General features: G+C 42.8%; 1 protein-coding gene across 1 annotated transcript in view; it reads right to left on the reverse strand.

The window, feature by feature from the left end:
* Nucleotides 1-1,103: 1,103 nt before the first annotated feature.
* JAG1 (jagged canonical Notch ligand 1) overlaps nt 1,104-17,975 on the reverse strand; it is a 36,463-nt gene continuing 19,591 nt past the window's right edge. Inside the window, exons 5-26 of the mRNA XM_055726182.1 lie at nt 17,847-17,907; nt 13,855-13,985; nt 13,416-13,535; nt 12,846-12,959; nt 12,203-12,316; nt 11,241-11,354; nt 10,795-10,841; nt 10,080-10,253; nt 9,421-9,571; nt 8,728-8,892; nt 8,094-8,207; nt 7,337-7,450; nt 7,113-7,226; nt 6,872-6,988; nt 6,325-6,352; nt 6,124-6,209; nt 5,204-5,317; nt 4,815-4,924; nt 4,494-4,730; nt 4,019-4,150; nt 3,412-3,562; nt 1,104-2,691 (exon numbers count right to left, since the gene is read on the reverse strand). Coding sequence (XP_055582157.1) covers nt 2,234-2,691; nt 3,412-3,562; nt 4,019-4,150; nt 4,494-4,730; nt 4,815-4,924; nt 5,204-5,317; nt 6,124-6,209; nt 6,325-6,352; nt 6,872-6,988; nt 7,113-7,226; nt 7,337-7,450; nt 8,094-8,207; nt 8,728-8,892; nt 9,421-9,571; nt 10,080-10,253; nt 10,795-10,841; nt 11,241-11,354; nt 12,203-12,316; nt 12,846-12,959; nt 13,416-13,535; nt 13,855-13,985; nt 17,847-17,907 — 2,966 coding nt within the window. The 3' untranslated portion in view covers nt 1,104-2,233. The remainder of the gene's footprint in view (nt 2,692-3,411; nt 3,563-4,018; nt 4,151-4,493; nt 4,731-4,814; nt 4,925-5,203; nt 5,318-6,123; nt 6,210-6,324; nt 6,353-6,871; nt 6,989-7,112; nt 7,227-7,336; nt 7,451-8,093; nt 8,208-8,727; nt 8,893-9,420; nt 9,572-10,079; nt 10,254-10,794; nt 10,842-11,240; nt 11,355-12,202; nt 12,317-12,845; nt 12,960-13,415; nt 13,536-13,854; nt 13,986-17,846; nt 17,908-17,975) is intronic.

Genomic DNA, 17,975 nt, shown 5'->3' on the forward strand with positions numbered 1-17,975 from the left:
CCTACAAAGAAAACATGGCTGGAAGGGCCTTGCCTGGCAGCGGGGTGGTTTAAGCTGAAGTACTTGAATTGTTTTTCGGTTGAGTTTGTTAGATGCTGCCAGTTGTTCCTTCAGCTTCATACTAGCACCTTACCAAAACAGCTTCATTGGTAAAACATGCCAAAATAAAGAGTAGACTAGCAGATGGCTAACTCGGCCTCACACACGCAGCCCCTCTTAGGCAGGAGGGGCTGCACTTGTTCAGCACTAAAAGCTGTTGTGTTGAATATTTTAAGAGTTTATTCTATGCTTTAGAAAGCACTTTTTGCCCATTAGGAATCAGAATCATCTACAGCGCCTTTCCCATCCAGGTCAGCAGTTTGTACCTTGCCTAGCTACTTAAGATTTGGTTACTATCTGGTGGTAGCTCATTGGCCCATGCAAAGCAAACTTGTTGCACAATTCCAGTCACATCATCGGTCTCTCAGAAGTACAGAGCAGCGAGGTAGCCAGAAGCTGTTGGGAACAAGGGGCGTGCTGCTTCTAAACCCTTTCAGTCTGATTTGGAGCCAGAGGGGAGCGTGTAATCATCAAACAACAAACTGACTCTGCCACCACTGGTGGCAGGTCCTGGAAATGGAACCTCACCCCTGCTGCTGGGTTTGCACAACCCCCGAGGCAGGAGCCCCTCCAAGCTCAATAATCTCCACGCTCTTGTATGTTTTCATACAAAAAATTTAATAAATATTACTTTTCAAGATTTATTGCCAGGAACAACACATCAAAGATGCATTTTCATGTAACACTAATATCACAATACAAGGTATCTTCATGATCTCAATGGTTAACCACCGAGATTACTATGTTTAATAAGCCTTTTGATCTTAAACATCGTAATAGCACTTTGATTTCCTCACTTGTTAAGGCGGGCAGTGTAATCTATGGCAAACCTACACAGTGATCTTACTGGACATTCTACTGTTCAAGTATTCAAGAACTAGCTTATTAGAATACTCCCTAAATGCAGTAGATTACAAAAAAAGTCAAATCTACAAGTGGTTCAGTATTACATATTCATGGTGAGAAAAAATAATTAGAATTTACAAAATAAGATTGCTGTGTTTCCAACTTCACACGCTAATTTGATATTTTAATTACATGCATCCACTCACATTTCATCTACATAAAGTAATAGCTCAGGTTTGTTCCCTTAAACTGCTTCTTAGCAGATTATCTGCCTGTCACTCGTTCTTCAAGTCTAAAGCAGCAAAAAAAAAAAAAATAAAAATGTTCTAGTCTAATTCTCTAAACTGCCTCAGTCAGTACTTACAAATAGTCTTAAAGTGATACTATGGAAGGTGTTTCAAACGTTTGACATTTTTGTACAAAAACCAGCATCAAGGCGTGAAAGCCCATCCTATTAAAAATAAACTATTTTAGAACACCTTAGTTTTGGCATATAGGCAACATGTAACAAGAAAATAAATTCAAAATAGAGAAGCCACAAGCTTACAATGCTATCAAAAACCTTCAACTCTAAACACATACATATAAATAAAAAGGAATGATATTTTAAGGCTCTTGATTATTAAGTTAATAAATCAAATATACACAGTGATTAATAAAAAAAGAATTATTTACATATCTATACAAACTTCTATTTTTGACACATTTTCCTCTTTAAATTCTTCATTTACCAGCAACTGCTGACAAGTTCCCCCCACCCGCCCCCAACAAAAATACAATAAAAAAATAAATAATAAACTTATTTTTGATAGTTGCTGTGGTTCTGAGCTGCAAAGGCACTTTCAAATACAGAACTAGTTGTACGTCACCATAAAACCAATATACAAAAAACTCAGATTCAATAAATATAAATAAAAGTATTATTCTAAAGAAACTGTATAAATTGGAACATCTGGCAGGAAAAAAAAATTAACACTACGGCAGAGTAATAAGGCTATGTAATACCTTATGAAACGGTTCCATGATGGATCAGCTACAGCTGAATTTACATGAGGGCACTTTTGACTAGTTTTGCATAGATGTGAAATGCAGCACTTGGTATTCCAGCCAACCACAGCAACTATCATTGCCAGTGTAAGCCAGCTTGTCAAAACTTAAATTAACACAGGGATTCTAAGTAAATAATAGCCTTAGACTCAAATATTACACAACAGTTTAAGAACTACAAGCTCTTGAGTGCCTTTATAATGATATTTAAAGGCCCTGCATGGCAGCACCCCACCGTCTGCTATACAATGTACTCCATTCTATTTAAGCTTTGTGCACTTTCCAAGTCTCTGTTGTCCTGTTTATTTGTCCAGTTCGGGTGTTTGGTGGGTGTGCTGTTGGGGGGCTTTTCATCTCTGTCTACCAAAGTGTACGCTGGCTGCTTGGCAAATCGGGCCTTCTGCTGGTGCTTGTCCATGTCGTCTTCCTCCACCTCGGAATTGTGTGTCCTTATTTTGGCGATTTTAGAATTTTTGTTTTCGTAGTCTTTAATCGGGACAGTGTTTGCGCCATGTTTCTCGATGGGGTTTTTGATCTGGTTCAGCTGCTCCCTTACATTGTTGGTGGTGTTGTCATCCGACGCCGTGTGCGTGTGGCTGCTCTGCTTTCTGCGCTTCCGAATGCACCAGTAGAACACGGTTACCAGGCAACAGATCCAGGCGACTGTCAGGACCGAGCTCAGCAGCGGCACCAAGAAATCTGGAAGAGAGACAAGAGCAGTTAACGCTGCTGCAAAGCGAGTGTGGAGAGCCCGGACTGCACAAAGAACACACAGCTGCTTCTTAAGCCTTATTTTTTCACAGGTGTCCAGACGGTAACACAAGGGGAATCTTGGCTCTTTTTGAACACGGGGCGTTTGAAGCGCGCTCAGGAGGGGGAAGTGCCACCTGGCAGCCCTCGTGGCAAAACACCTTCCTGGTATCGCAGAGCCAGCCACGCTGGGATGGGCGACACGGGCTTCCCCACGTCACCCTGCCGCAGCTTGGCCCGGGGGGAACTGCTGCGGGCCCTTCTCTCTCAGCTGGCAGCAAGGTGCTGGTACGTGCCCGGCGTGCTGCGGAAACGCAGCGACACTTCCGCCACCAGCTAACGCATCGCGCCCGGACAGCGGCAACGCCAGGTAAGTACAGGGAGCCTTCGGAGCCAGCCAGCTGCCTTCCTCTTCTTCCTTGTTTCTCCACGAAGAATGCAGAAGAGTCACAGCCCTTCTAGCAGGTTAAGCCACTGTTTTAAAGCATCTGCAGAACTTTGGGTTTGTTTTTTTAAGTAATTCCCTGACGCAAAGCCTCCCTAACAAGGCCAAGAACCAGATTCTCAGACTCGCTACAAATCTCAAAAGCGAGAAAAGCTTCACCCGCTCCCAGAGACTGTTCTGGTCATGGCAAGCATGCGAGTTTTTGGAGACAAGGAAAAGCTCACCTGTTTTGTTTTTAACTGGTCGCCGCTGTACTCTGACTTCCGCAACTGCGGCGATTAGTGTGTTGTTACCATCACGCTTACTGACAAGGTCAATAATCTTATCTGTGATGTCTTTGATTGGGTTTTCATCTTCCCCTATATCTTCTGCAGACTACAGAAGACAACACACAGTAAATACCAAATGCCAGATCAGATGTGTGGGTAATCTGCTATTTATAATCTTTCCCAGTCAGTTAAGGCTGTCAGTACTTTTGAAAAACAGACCAGAAACAAACAAGAAGCCCAGCTATGGGCAGAAACTACTAACGCAGAATTTTTGTCCCCATCCCTATAAAGAAGGCCAAAACCCCCCAATAAGCAGCGCTCAGGAGAATATAACAGAAAAGTGTTTTGCTGCTCTGATTCCGGTTGCCACCAGATGGGAGCTCTCGGGTATGCACATGTAACTAGGACTTCTTCCCTCTTCTTAGAGGGAATTGGAATGGAAAGTAATCCACAAGAAGTGCTGACAAAGCCAGGAATTATGATTTTTATGAAATCCACATGTTGCACACGTATCCCAGCAATTAACTACTAAGGCATTTAAAAATATTCCAGGAATACTTACAATAGCAACATGTATTTCATTATTTGCCAAGTGTGAAGGCTCGCAGGTAATATAGATGGAATATTCAACAGAAACATTCTTCAGAATATTCAGATTCCTCAACTCGCTGCAAATATGCTCTGTGGTAAGTCCCTGGAGGATACAAAAAAAAAAAGGTGGTGTGGTTTTGGTTTTTTTTTTTTTTAATATATATATGCACACAAACACACAGATAAAAGAATTATTTTTTGCTCTGAAGTAAGAGCTCTCAAGGGAAGAGGAAGTGGAATTCCCTCCAAAGCAGCACGTGCTCTTTGCTGGACACAAAAGCATTGGGGGCAGAAGTCTGTATTCATCCTTCTATACCTTCCATTTTCTTTGATAATAAGGGAGCATCAGCTTTTACTGGACTTTTACCAGTTTAAACAGTTGTTTCATGCTCTGGGAAGCAAGCTCCCCATGCCATGGCACGCACATGCTATGTTCTGCTACTTACTGGTGCCATCATTTCTTTATTAAAGGTAAAGGTGATGTTGGCACAGTTGTCCTGGTAGTAAGAATCAGAATTGCATTTGGTCTTCACAGGCTGCTGATTTGAAGGCCAACATTCCCCCACTGCAGCACAAGGGTGAGTGAAACAGTGGTCATCTTTAACGGGAACACAGGCATGTCCTGCTGGGCATTCATTATGGCCTTTGGCATGTATGACACAAGGTCGAGGACCACACCAAACCTAGAAGAGAATAAATACCGCTAAGTAACCACTGGTTACAGGACAGGAGGAAGTAATCAAACTCAAATCGCAGGACAGATGTACCTTAGAACAGGTGACTTTTCCATTCAAACACTGACAGGTATTGCAGTCATCATCCCACTTAACCCCGTCTGGCATTACGCGAACACTGGTAACGCAAGGCCTTCCTGTAACTGAAGGGATTGAACAGAATTACAAACTTAACATGGGGAGAAAAACCACCAAGTCAAAGAAACCCCAGCACCCAGGTTCACCTAAACCTAGTGGTAAGTTTGCTTCTTCAATAAATGTAGATACTTGCTTAACACACCACACACACCCCACATGCCCCCCCCCAAAAACACCCAACTGAGCAAACCCACCCAACCCACCCATACAACCACAAACCTGTTCACATGCAATTACACAGCTCTCGCTACAAGTGCTATGACCAGCTATGACACCTGGAATACCTTCTTGGCATCCTGCGCCACTGCGACCTGGTGGGCAGATGCAACGGAACCCGTTAATTTCATCTACGCACGTAGCTCCAAAGGCACAGGGTGAAGACTGGCATTCGTTGATATCTACGATGGGAAGGAGAGGGAATAAAAGAGTTACTCTATCATATCCTTTTACATTGTCAGAAAAAACATACAAGAGCTTTGCCTGCTGGAGCTTTATGTTCATTTTCTAGGGTCTGCTCAGAGGTGGGTTCTTACTAGCAGCGCCAGTATAACGTCACAGCAAGTTCTTTGAAGTTTCTGCTGTGTGGCACTAGCAAAGATCAAAACTTGACCCCTATGACTGCTTAAGCTTTTCAAGGGCAAGGACACATTCCTTCTCACACAGCCGCACTTCCTCTCCTTTGACATACTCCAGGTCTGTCCTGCTACTAGAATCTTCAACTGATGACAGCAATACAGCTCGAAAGGGGTTTAACACTACTATGAAACTTGTCATTCCGTGGCTGCTATTAGAAAAAAAAAAAGCGTTAGTGTCCTCCTACCTGTAATAATTATTACACTACAGGGAAGTGCATACATCACCTCAGGGCTTGTAGGTGGATTATTAATTGACAAGGTTTTTGGCTGGCACGGTTTTATCTCAAGCAGAAACTTGTGCCGCACAAACACATTTTAACTGGGAAGACTACCCTGAAGGGCATTTTGCCCACTCAGCTGAACCAAGAGGTTTCAGTTCCAGCTGAACAGACTTTAAGATTTCTTTTGTTTTCAGTTAAATTCCTGCCCTCCCCACAGCCACGATCTGGGCAGGGATACAGAAGACACAGGACATCTATCATTAATCTGATCTATCGCTTAACTCAATTAAGATGATTGCAACAAGATTCAAGCAAAACAAAAATCAAGAGTGCTGTCAAGACACTTACTGATCCTGCAGTCAGGACCTGCGAAGCCTGGAGCACATTCACAGCGGTACCAGTTGTCTCCATCCACACAAGTGCCACTATTGTAACTACAAAGAGAAGTCATTATACACATTAAAAAACTGCTACAGATAAAAGCAATCTAGAATTCTAAAACAACAACAACAACAAGGAAAGGATGAAAGATAAACATACTCAACTTACCAAGGATGAGGACTGCAGTCATTGGTGTCTGCAAAGCAAAACCAGACAACATTCAATATGCAGAATGCAGACTTTGACCGCTACAACTCGACTGTCGGTAAAGAAGGATCAAACTTCCCCTAATACCCAAGTTATGTGTTGCTCAACTTTAACAAAAATATGCTGAAATTCTCTACTAAATTGATTCCAGGCTTCTACCACAAAATTTGTTAACTACATTGTGGAACACATGTACACAGGAAGAGATCCTTGTAAAGAATCTAATGGGGTGGGGGGGGGAAGTGGAAGCAGACAGAGCTGCTCTTAGAAAAAGAATGCAGGAGAAAACAAGACAACATCTGTCTCCACTTAGCTCATTTGCAACTTTCTCATGCCCAGGTCAAGGCTCTATCACATAAAGTCATTAAAAACAAAGATTCAGGTGATGCTAAAGCCGACATCAAACAAGCTTTCCCTTCTGGTTTCAATCTCAGCTCCGAGGGCGACAGGATGAGCTAATGTTCTCATCATGCAACACTCTGGAAAAGTTCAAGCAGAGACAACTTACTCTGAGTACATGTGGGTCCTTCCCAGCCCTCCTTGCAGACACAAGTAAAAGAATCCCCGCTGACTACGCAGGTACCGCCGTTATGACAGGGGTTTGGCAGGCAGCTGCTGTTCCTCGCTGTAACAGAAACAAGATTTGCCGCTGAGTTGTTAGACAGCTGCCAAAACTGAGCCAAGAGGAAAAACTGAGGTCACAGATTGAGCGCTGCATCTGCTTCCTGGTGATTACGCAGGGTATTTACCTATATTACAAGTGGCTCCTTCCCATCCTGCAGGACACATGCACTTGAAAGTGTCCCCCTCATCATAGCATGTTCCTCCGTTGTTGCACGTTGCCTCATCGCACTGGCTGTCACCTGTGAAGAACCCAAACTACCCTGAATACTGGTGCATTCTTAATGCAATTCAACAAGTTTAAGCAGCCTAACAGATCATGCCTGTTATGTTTTGGAAATGCTGAACTTACGAGAGTGGCAAGTTTTTCCTTTCCACCCATTTTTACATTCACAGAAGAAGTCGTTGACCAAGTCTCGGCAAGTTCCTCCATTGTGGCAAGGGTTTTTACTGCAGTCATTAATATCTAGATACGTTAAGGAGAGAAAGTAACTCAAGTGGTGTTTACAGAATTCACAAACACGTGATGCTTGAAAGGTGCATGCCCAATCCCTAGTTTTGGCCTGTATTTCAATCATGGATTAAACACTTAAGTCAGTATTTTAAAGCTTTAAGCACTGTTACAGAGACAAAGACTATTCCACCACATTCCTCCGGTTTGTTTTCATTTTGTCATCTTGTTTCAGTAAACAAGAAGTGAAAAGGCCTATTACATAAACTATCCTGTCAGTCAGGGGAGAGGAGCTGAACACTCACTCCTCTTTCTGAGCCTAACAAAACAAAGCGTGATACGCAGATACGCCATTCCTAAAATGGTGTGCACCAACACGAAGGGCTTCTTACAGAGAGTTATCCAAAGGGCAGAGCAGCAAGCCAAACAGTTAGGAGAGCCAGGTTCTATTCCCCATCCAGCTACGTAACTTCAGGTTAGTTCCGACACAAAAGCCTGGGACTCAGTGGAGAAAAGAGGACACCTTGTCCTCTGTGGCCTTTGAAGGGGAGTTTATTTTGAATTGGCATTGGTCACCATCATCTTAAGACAGTACCAGCCATTCCTTTCCTGGTTTTTTTCCAGGAAATCCTTCTGCATGCTGAACTGCTTAACTTACTCGTTTCACAATATGTTCCTTCCCATCCATCACTACAGATACATTTGTAGGAGTTGATGCCATCAATACAAGTGCCACCGTTTTTGCAGGGGTTACTCTCGCAATCATTAATATCTGCAACAGTTTGGAGGAGAAAAAAAAAAAAAAAAAGAAAAAATATCATACAGCTACCAGAAGTCATCTTATTGCAGACTATTTGGTGCTACTTCCATTTCTAAGACCCTTTTGAGAGAAAGGGTTTTAAGCAAGATAAGAAATAGCTGAAAAACAGCGCACAAAGTGATGAGCCTGTCACTCAACAATTACTATTAGAAACAAACCAACCAACCAAACAAACAAAAAAATCAGGAGTCCTTAAGATCCACATTCAACCCCCCTATTAACTACCTCAGACCTTGTATACATAAGGTTTTTAAAAACATACAATTCAAGGCCAGAAGGTTCATTACTGTGAACTTTCCCCAAGGCCTAGCAAATTCCAATCTGCCTCGCCCAAGCGGGATATGAAAACTTAAAGCAGTTCCAAGGTTCACTGTTACAAGAAAGAAACCTTAAAGCAGTCTGGGAGGAAAGGACGGAATCTTTTTCCAAAACGAGTAGGGGAAGTAAAATATGTTTTCTTTTTAGCTCTTACTCTCGTGACAGTAGGTGCCAGTGAATCCTTTGTTGCATTCACAGGTGAATTTTCCACCTGCTTGGCTCTTGCATTTTCCATGGGGACCACAGACATTTGAAGAAATATAACGAACCCCTTCTGGCGTGCTGTTAGAAGCTACTGCCACAGTACAGCTGTCAATTACTGTAGAAAAAGCAGAGACTTGTGTGAGGATTGCCATTCTGTCTGGTTTCCTAAAACTAAGAGCAACGTTTTAATTTCCAGTGATGGAAGTTGAAAAGACATACATATCATAGAATCACACAGGTTGTAAGAGACCTTTAAGATCATCGAGTCCAACCGTTAACCTGACACTGCCAAATACGCTTGCTGCTTTAAAGTAAAAAAAAAAAATATACCAACTGTTTGCGCATAAAATAATCACAGCATCTTATCTGAAGATTGCTGGGCTACGTTGGTGGCCTAGAATAAATTCAACACAGCAGGCTATTTGTTACACGTGTTTTCTGTCCCTGTGAACACAATTGAATAGCTGCTACGTACAAATATTACCCATCATCTTCTATAAACTGAGGCATAAGGCACAATTCAGCCTCGTTATCCAAGAGCTACACCAGTGACTACACTACTGCAGCTGCATTATGGCTCCAGCCAGGGGAGGGGCACAAACTATTGCTGTTCATTCCCGGTCACCTGCAAGGTAACACAGACCTTCACAAGGAGTTGTGCGGCAGTGATCTTTCAGGTGGGAGCAGTTCTTCCCTTCGTAATCTTCAGGGCAGTTACAGAAATAGTCCATAGCAAGATTGAAGCACTGGGCACCATTCTGGCAGGGATTTGGCTCACAATAGTCTATGTCCAGCTGTAAGCAGTGCAGAGGAAGGAAAGGGAAATAAAAAAGGTGGGGGGTAGGAACAGGGGAAGGCAGAGTGAAACAAGCTTTATCATAGCTTTCCCTCACTACGGCAGCAGTCACAAACATTGTGCAATCTGACCTTTTTATCTGCTGCCTCAATGAATTGTTCATAACGCAGCGAGTGTAGTTAGACTTGCAACTATTTCAGCAGACGGCACTCTTGATATTAAACAGCCACTCAAAGCTAATAGTTAGTGCGCAACAAAACCAGACATGCAAACACTTGCGGTCTGTTTAATAAAAGGAATCCTCAGCAACCCATCAGGGTTTTTTGTTGGTTTCTTTTTTCTGCCCCCAATATATATTAATCAAGCACTTTCTTGGCAGGCTGACAGCGATATCAAGTACAGCTTTATACTATGGTTCACTGGATGCAAGGCATTTGGTGTACAGATCAAGAGTGCTGGTAGAAACGCCACTGGCTGAGGGTCTGCCTTTCACCCATGCTTCTTACCTGACAGAGGTTTCCTGAGAAACCCGCGGGACACAGACACTGGAATCCATTGATTTCATCCTGGCAATGACCCCCATTCATGCAAGGGTTACTTGCACATTCATTGATGTCTTTCTCACAGTGATCTCCTGCATAGCCAGGTGAACAGATACACCGATAACCATTAACCAAGTCCTGGGAAGAAACAAGAAAGTTTAGAGTTAATAAGAAAGTATCAAGAGGGAGGAAAAAACTCTTAAAAGGGGAAGAAAAAAAACCCCAAAACAAAACAACACACAGTCCAAAAAACATATCCTCTTACTATGTCCAAACATAGCAAGTCTATTTAGGGGGGGAAAATGAACACACACACCCCCCAGTACTGACTTATGCTCTTAATGGCCAGGCAGCTGCATTACTCTGTGTTTTGAAGGGGAGCATCTACATTTACAGTAGGCAGTCTGCACAACAACCAGCCCATTCCCTGGTGACACTGGCAGTGAGAGCGAGTCATTTACTGCAGTTACATTTTTCACCCTTGCTGTTCTACAGACATACCCCAATATGCTGTAGCATGACACAGGCCCTCCCCCCAACTCAAACAAATGGCAACTGATACCAGCTAATTGCTTTTTTCCACACTATTTGTGTTTAGACTCAAATGTTTTTGTTACTGTTACAAGTCTCAGGGAAACAAAAAACAACAGAAAAACAACACCCCACAAGAATGGCTCACCCGGCATGATCCTCCATTCTGACATTGTCCACGGCAGTCGTTAATATCTGTAATGAAATTAGCATGGTTAGAAGGCAAAAATATATTTACACTAGATATGGAGTTCAAGTCTCTTTAAAACTTCAGCTAGATAAACCTTTTGTCAAGTTTCCTGCATGCCTGCCTTGAGATAAGGTTATTATAATGGGTGGGAAGCTTTCTCGATTCTTCTACTAGAGGCAGTGAAACTTCACATCATTGTTTTAGTCACTTTATCACAATATAGCTATGTTATGGACTAATGAGCTTGATAAAATTGTGTATTTTCATTCCACACCAACTACTCCCCTTCTAAAAACATCAACTGCTGGGACTCTGCCTGAAGTTTGAGTCTGAGCTTAGAACTCCGTGGCGTGTATACATACACGCAACTGGCCTTTAGTAAACCCAAGGGTATAGACACTTACTTATATCACAGTTGTGGCCAGACCAGCCAGTAATGCAGTCACAATAGTAGCTGCCAATCAAGTTCCTGCAGGAATTGGCATTGACACAGGGTTTGCCCTCACATTCATTCGCATCTGAAAAAACAATGTGAATGGCCAAATGCAGGGCTTGTGGGGCAGGGGGGGAGAAGAAGAAGAAAATAAAAAAACCAAACAAACAACCCCTACAGCTGGTTTTCACAGCAGTAATCAGCAGCTCATTCAGATCTAAGAGGAACTTGTAATATACAGCATGGATTAGCAGGACCTGAATGAACAAAAGTCAATCATCAGTCTCTGAAGTCTCGATTTCTCTGCAATTAGAACACACAGGCTACGCTAATTATTTGATAATTACCCGGCCACACATTAAGAGCAACTTCCCCCCACAGCCCCATCTCCACTGAGCATTTTGAGGGAGGAGTGCTGCAGCCTGGTCACTGGGATGAGTGTGTTGTGTAAAGAATGCAGACAGCTCATTCTGCGTGAGATCATCTACAGTTTGGAACCCAGCTGTGAACTCCTTGGTCTGGAGGAGCTGACATGGCTGAAGAGATACAGCAACTTTCTCACAGGCTAAAGGAATAAATGCATGTGGGGGTAGGACTGGAGGGCATACACATGCACCCTCCCCACTTCAGTTCATTTACCGTTCAAAGTATGTCTCTTTAGCTTAGTTAACTATTTCCTTCAACTCCTAGCATGCATCAGCAAAACGACAACAGAAGGAAGCCACTCTATGCCTCGAGACTGTCCTAGACCCCGATCCTGCAAACACTGACCCTTCATATTCTCAATATGCCAGAATACATCCGCAGGCTTCAGAGCCATAAGCATGCCTGATGCAACGGGCACGATAACCCTTGCCCACTGGACTACGATCCCTTTTGCATTTACCTTCCCCACCCAGGGCAACGCTGGATGAAGAGAAAAGCAGTTCTCACCTAGCTGGCACGTTTTGCCTGTCCACTGAGGTGGGCAAATACACTTAAATCCATCAACTAGATCTTGGCAGGTTCCTCCGTGGCCACAGGGATTTGGAGAACAGTCATCAATATCTGTAATGCAGATTAAGGAGAGGCTTAGCTCTGTTACTGAAATTTGATAAATGGTTGCTGCTACTAGGATTTGCCCTGAGGAGCAGAAAGACAACAGGACTTCTGCCTGGAATTTCTAGGTCTACTCTGATTTCAGCAAAAGCCTCCTTCAAAAATTACTAGTAGTGTGAAAGGGGGTTCAAAGCACAGGGGAGTAAGTTTACACCTGTGGCCTTTTTTGCAAGCGGGAGTCATTTTGATCCAGCAAGTCTCTCAAACAGTATTTTAAACAGCTTGCCGGAATGCTACAAGAACTTGGCATTCTGCTTCTTTCGAGAAGCCATTGGCCGTTCTCTCCCCAGGCATTTAACAAAAACCTTGATACAAGCGAAGGAGCAGAGAGTGCACAGTGGCATAAACAGCTGCCAAGAACCAATGCTAAAGCTGGGAAAGGGGAAGTAGGCTGTCCTGTAAGTTTATCAGGGATTAGAAAGACTGATCTAAAACAGCAAAGTAGCACATTTTTAAATACAGTTTTGAAAGGACCTACTATCAGTGCAAGTTGGTCCAGCCCAGCCAGGCGCACAGACACATTCAAATCCTGTAGATGTCTCTAAGCAGCTTCCTCCATTGTGACAGGGATCAGAGAGGCAGGCGTGCTCCGCTGCACCGGGACACAAGTACATCATGGTGAAGACTATAGCAGTATCACCAGAAGCCACCCCCTGCTCCCTCCACATGCTTCTACTCTGGACACACCACTGTTACTCTTGAGGTATTACACTCCTGTGAAAGCTGCAAGTCGAACAGCTACTAGCTGGCAGGAAGTCATCTTCCACGCTAAACTCATCTCCATGCTGACTTGGAACTGTCCGAGTCACAGCCAGACAAGGGAAGTTGTAGCGATCTCTCAAGTGAGCAGAGGGCTGACGTTCAGAGATACCGACTGTTCGCAATGAAGCGCAATCAAGCGAGTCTGGATCTTTGTAGCCAGCCCTGACATCATAACGCTAGAAACTGATTTTTCCCCAGTCTCGTAAAGCATATCCAAAACCAGCCACTGAAAGCTGGCAAGAATTAACTGCTAAGTGGCAGCTCAGCCGCTGCCTCAAACACTTACCGATTTCACAGTTCTGTCCTGAGTAGCCCTCAGGGCAGGAACATTGGTATTTATCAGGGCCAGTGTTGCTGCAGGTACCACCATTCAAACAGGGTGGGTGGGTTCCACAGTAGTTCAGATCTGCAAGAGACAAGGAGCATTAAAGCCATGGTTGAAAAGCAACAGAAACATCACCACGTGGCATGCTTTGTTCCATTATTCTAGAGCCTTTACAGAATACATCCACACACAAGAACAGGCCAGGCCAGGCAAAAATTAAGGACGTACGCCAACGCCACCAGAACAGCAGAGGAGACAACCCTAGAGTAGCTGAGGGACAAAAAAACTCCCACGGTGTTTCAGGAGCCTCCCTGAGTCTCGTGTGTACCCTCTCTCAATGCTAAGTCTCCCAGTGTTAAAATTCAAGTGTTATACTTGGCTATCCATAAGATTAGCATACCTTTGTCACAGAGCTGACCACCCCAGTTGGTTTCACAGAGGCATTGCCATGGTTCAATGCAAGTGCCATGGACACATCCTGGGTGTGGAATGCACTTATCACAGTACTGGCCTTGCCATCCATACTGACACCTTCGTTTAAAGGGGAGAAGAAAGAAAAAAAAAAGAAGTCAGAACAGGGAAACAAACAAATTAGAATTGCTCTGTGTGGATGCGAGCACAGAACCCTAAAGCTTGGAGAAAGACTGGGGAGGTGGGGGAGAGCGGCAGGACGAGAGGAGGGGAGAAGCTATTTAAGGTTTGTTTGATGGTTTCTTGTAAACAAACATTTTAGTAGTTTTGCCAAGGTCTCTGTAGCCAGCCTCCTGACAAAAGAATAACTGTTCCGAGAGAACCAGCATGAGGCCATTCAGCACAATAACAGTTTTGGAGCCTCACACAAATGTGGCAGAGAGGGTGGGTGTGCACTACAAATCAATCTCTGGACTTTGACAGGGTGCTTTATAAATTGGGGGTGGGGGGAAGTCAGTGGAAACAATAGTTATCCAGAGATCCTCATGAATCCAAGGTTCCAGGCATTTCAGCCATGCTGGCTTTGCAGGAAGACAAACAAAACCATAAACACCAAAATCTGAGCCCTTGGCAAGGCAGCAGCAAAGCATCAGGAGCAATCTGCTCTATCGGAAGCTAACCTTATTCTGAACAGCAAGCATGGACTGGGCCACAGTAAGAGATGAAAGCAAACGGCACGCATCAGGATTTTACATGTGTTCAAAGATCAGTTGTCAGTGTGTTTCAGAGTTTGATTTATGCTAACCTCTTTTCGGAGAAGAACTAAAACATATCCAATTCTGAGAAACTTTAGTTTCATGTATGGAGAAGATTATTATTTAAATTATTTATTGCCACTGTCAAGGAACTACCTGAATTCTGTACTTAAAAAAGGAAGATGTTCTTTCAAAGGAAAGCCCCCTTAAAGGAAAGCTCATTTTGGTTTTCATGTAGTTCTCACTAACAAGGCACACCAAGGATTCTTCAAAGGGAATTTATAGAGAGAAACAAGGAAAACAACTTGGAAATAAAAAGCAAGGGTTTGTTGAGGTACTGTATTTCATTAACAGGTCCTGAGAGTAATTGATCAGCAGCAATTACGCACTAAGCTGTCACTAAATTATGAAAACAAAACTCATCTGTACAGAAGTCAGCTAAGCTTTCTATTTGTAAAACCCCTCACCATTCTTCTACTGGCAATTTCTTCTCATGGGAAAAAGCTAGTAGGATCTATCCAATCACACACAGCTCGTGGTAAGTCTGACTTGCCTTCTAAAAATCTCAGGTGACAAACTACATCCTAATTAACTTTTTTAAAATAGCTATTTCAACAGCAGCCTATTCAAAGTCAATGGGAAATTCTTGTTAGTTTGTGTGTTTTTTAAAAAATAAAAGCTAGTCCAGCTTGTGTGCCTTTGTGTGCAAAGAACATGAAAGAAAACCAGATCAGGCAAAACAGCCTCTTTCAAGTAGCTCTTGGAAAATCCTTCTGTATATGGAATATAACAAGAACGCACAAAGATCAAAATTTAAGAACGTACCCTTTTAATTTATATTGCGTTGAAAGCAACTTGCCTGTGAGCTTCCACACAAGCAAGCAAAACTAAGGGACCTCAACCTGCAAAACCAGGTATCCAAAGCAGGAATTTTACTCCTTTCTGCCAAATCAAAGGGGGGGGGGGGGGTTTGTTTTCTTTAAAACAAGTGTAAAGAGAAACATTAAAAACAAACAAAAAAAAACCCCACCACACACACCAAAAAACTACACAAACACCACAAAAAAAGCCAAGAGCTTTAGAGCCAAAGGTATGACATTCTTCAAACATTAGCTTCAAAGCGTAACAAACAAAATTGGATAAGGCTATGGGCATTTTTAAAAAAAAAAGTTACATATCAATTCCAGAAGATGATCTGTGGTACTTTAAGAACATGTATGCAGCAGTTTCTCATGAGAAATTTAACTTTCCTTGCAGAGTGATTAATGAGTAAATATGGATTTGTTGACTAGCCTGAATTAAAGAAAGTGACTTGCACCAAAAGGAAAAAGGATATTTTAAGAATGTTTGCAAGTTGTCTATTGTACCAGAACACAGAGCAGTTCTGCTGGGATGTTATTTTTAAACTCTGTTGCATTTGTAACATACAGGCTATGTGACTCATCAAAACTTAAAAGAAAATAAAATCTTGTTTCTGTGTTCACTTTAAAGATATTGGTCTAACTTGGCAAGCAGAAGTTATCTGAAAGCACCAGAAGGACAGCATTGTTTCAAGACTATGCAAATCAAGTGTGGGAAAGTTGCACCTTAAGTAAATAAGAGCACTAGTGCATGTCTGGGCAGTGAGTGGGAGGCAAGAGACTTAGAAAGAGAAAGGAAAAAAAAATATCTGGAAACAAAGCCTGTTGTTCTGACTAGGAGACAGCAACCCTTACAAGGCATGTTTATTCTGATGACAGAAGCACAAATCACTGGTAGCCTTGACTGATACACTCCTTTTGCCATCTGGCCCCCCAATACTTCTTACTACTTGCTAGGCTTTTTTAATTAAAAAAGGTTTTGATTTGGTGTTCTGGGGGTTAACTGGCTTGTATCAGTACCACTAAACATTAAAAACACCGAACGAACTTAGAACAGTCCATCCTGCGGTTTGACTTTCACTTTGCCACATCTCATGTGGAGGATTAGAAGTTACTTCCTACCTTACTTTCAGAAGGTTCCTTGACAGTTTTTTTGTTTAGTTTTTGAAGCACAGATTACAGGGGCAGAAAGAAGGAATGAACCACAATGTGACTATTTAGGCTGACTTCTTATATCATATAGTCTGTCAGGCACCCCAGATTCAGCTCTTTCTAGATAAGCTGTAGTTCGAACAAGAAAAGCTGTCCACTTCACGCAGAAGTTTCCAGCAGTAGAGAATCCACCAATATGTTTGTTAGGCAGAAAAATTACATTCCGTTGCTTCAGACTTAATGAGTTTTATTTGTGAATACCCAAGCTTCACTTTTAACCCTTCCTGCACAGGATGAATATCAACATTTTGTAACCTCAGAAGCTCTCAGTTCCCTATTGCACATAAACAGGTATGATAAAGGGTTACGTGAAGCAGCTTACAACCTGTTTGTCGATAAAGAATGTCCACATGTAATATCCATTAACCCTCTGTTAGTAAGGGAGAAAACTTCTCCCGTACTGTAAATAGATGCTGCATATTTTGAGGCATTCCACATATTTAATTGTTGGGTTATGGATAAACTCTGCTTTTCATTGTCTCCTTGCCAGGACAGAACAGACTTCAAAGCACAAGAGCAAAATTCTGCATTCATCAGAGCCTACTGACAAGATTTCATCCCAGCTATTAACCTCTCAGCACTCAGAGCCTGGCTCACAATGGTAAAGGAACTGAGAGATTTAACTAATCCCATTCTAAAGAATGCTTGACTTTTGCCTACTGATGGAAGAAACCAGGGGGTGGGAGGGAAGAAGGGGGAAATGGTGAAAGGGAGAAGAGGAGAGAAAAGCCACACTGTACTTCAAGCTTGTAGTTGAAAAAAGCCTATTAATCAGGCTGTTGGGAAAAAAAAAAACCACACCAAAAAACAAAACAACCCATACCCACAAAACATTCACACTATTTATGCAGAAACAATTAGTTAGTGCTCATTAAGCAGCATTCACACCATTTATCCCATACCCCTCTTCCCCCCGCCCCGGTGCCACCATTTCACAAACCAAAAGCTTCTTAAAATTATCAGTGCATTAAAAACCCGCTCCCCCCTTATTCTGGGCAAGTCAGCATGAATAATGTGCCTTGGTCAAAAACATGACTCCAAAGCCACCCTCCCCCCCCAGTCCTATTTGGTTTAGCATCACTTGTTTAATTATTTGGAGGGGGGTGTGGGGCTGTGTGTGGACATGAGGACAAGGAGGGAGAGGGAGCTTTTACCTGCACTCTCCTGGAATTGTGCAAGAACCATGCTTGGGGCTACATCCCTGACGACAAATAGCTGTTAACACAAAAAATGAAGAGTATCAGCATGCTGCCTGCTTCCTGCATCTTCACACTCGTGGGAAT

The sequence above is a fragment of the Falco cherrug genome, chromosome 13 (genome assembly GCF_023634085.1).
Source record: "Falco cherrug isolate bFalChe1 chromosome 13, bFalChe1.pri, whole genome shotgun sequence".
Lineage (NCBI taxonomy): Eukaryota > Metazoa > Chordata > Aves > Falconiformes > Falconidae > Falco > Falco cherrug.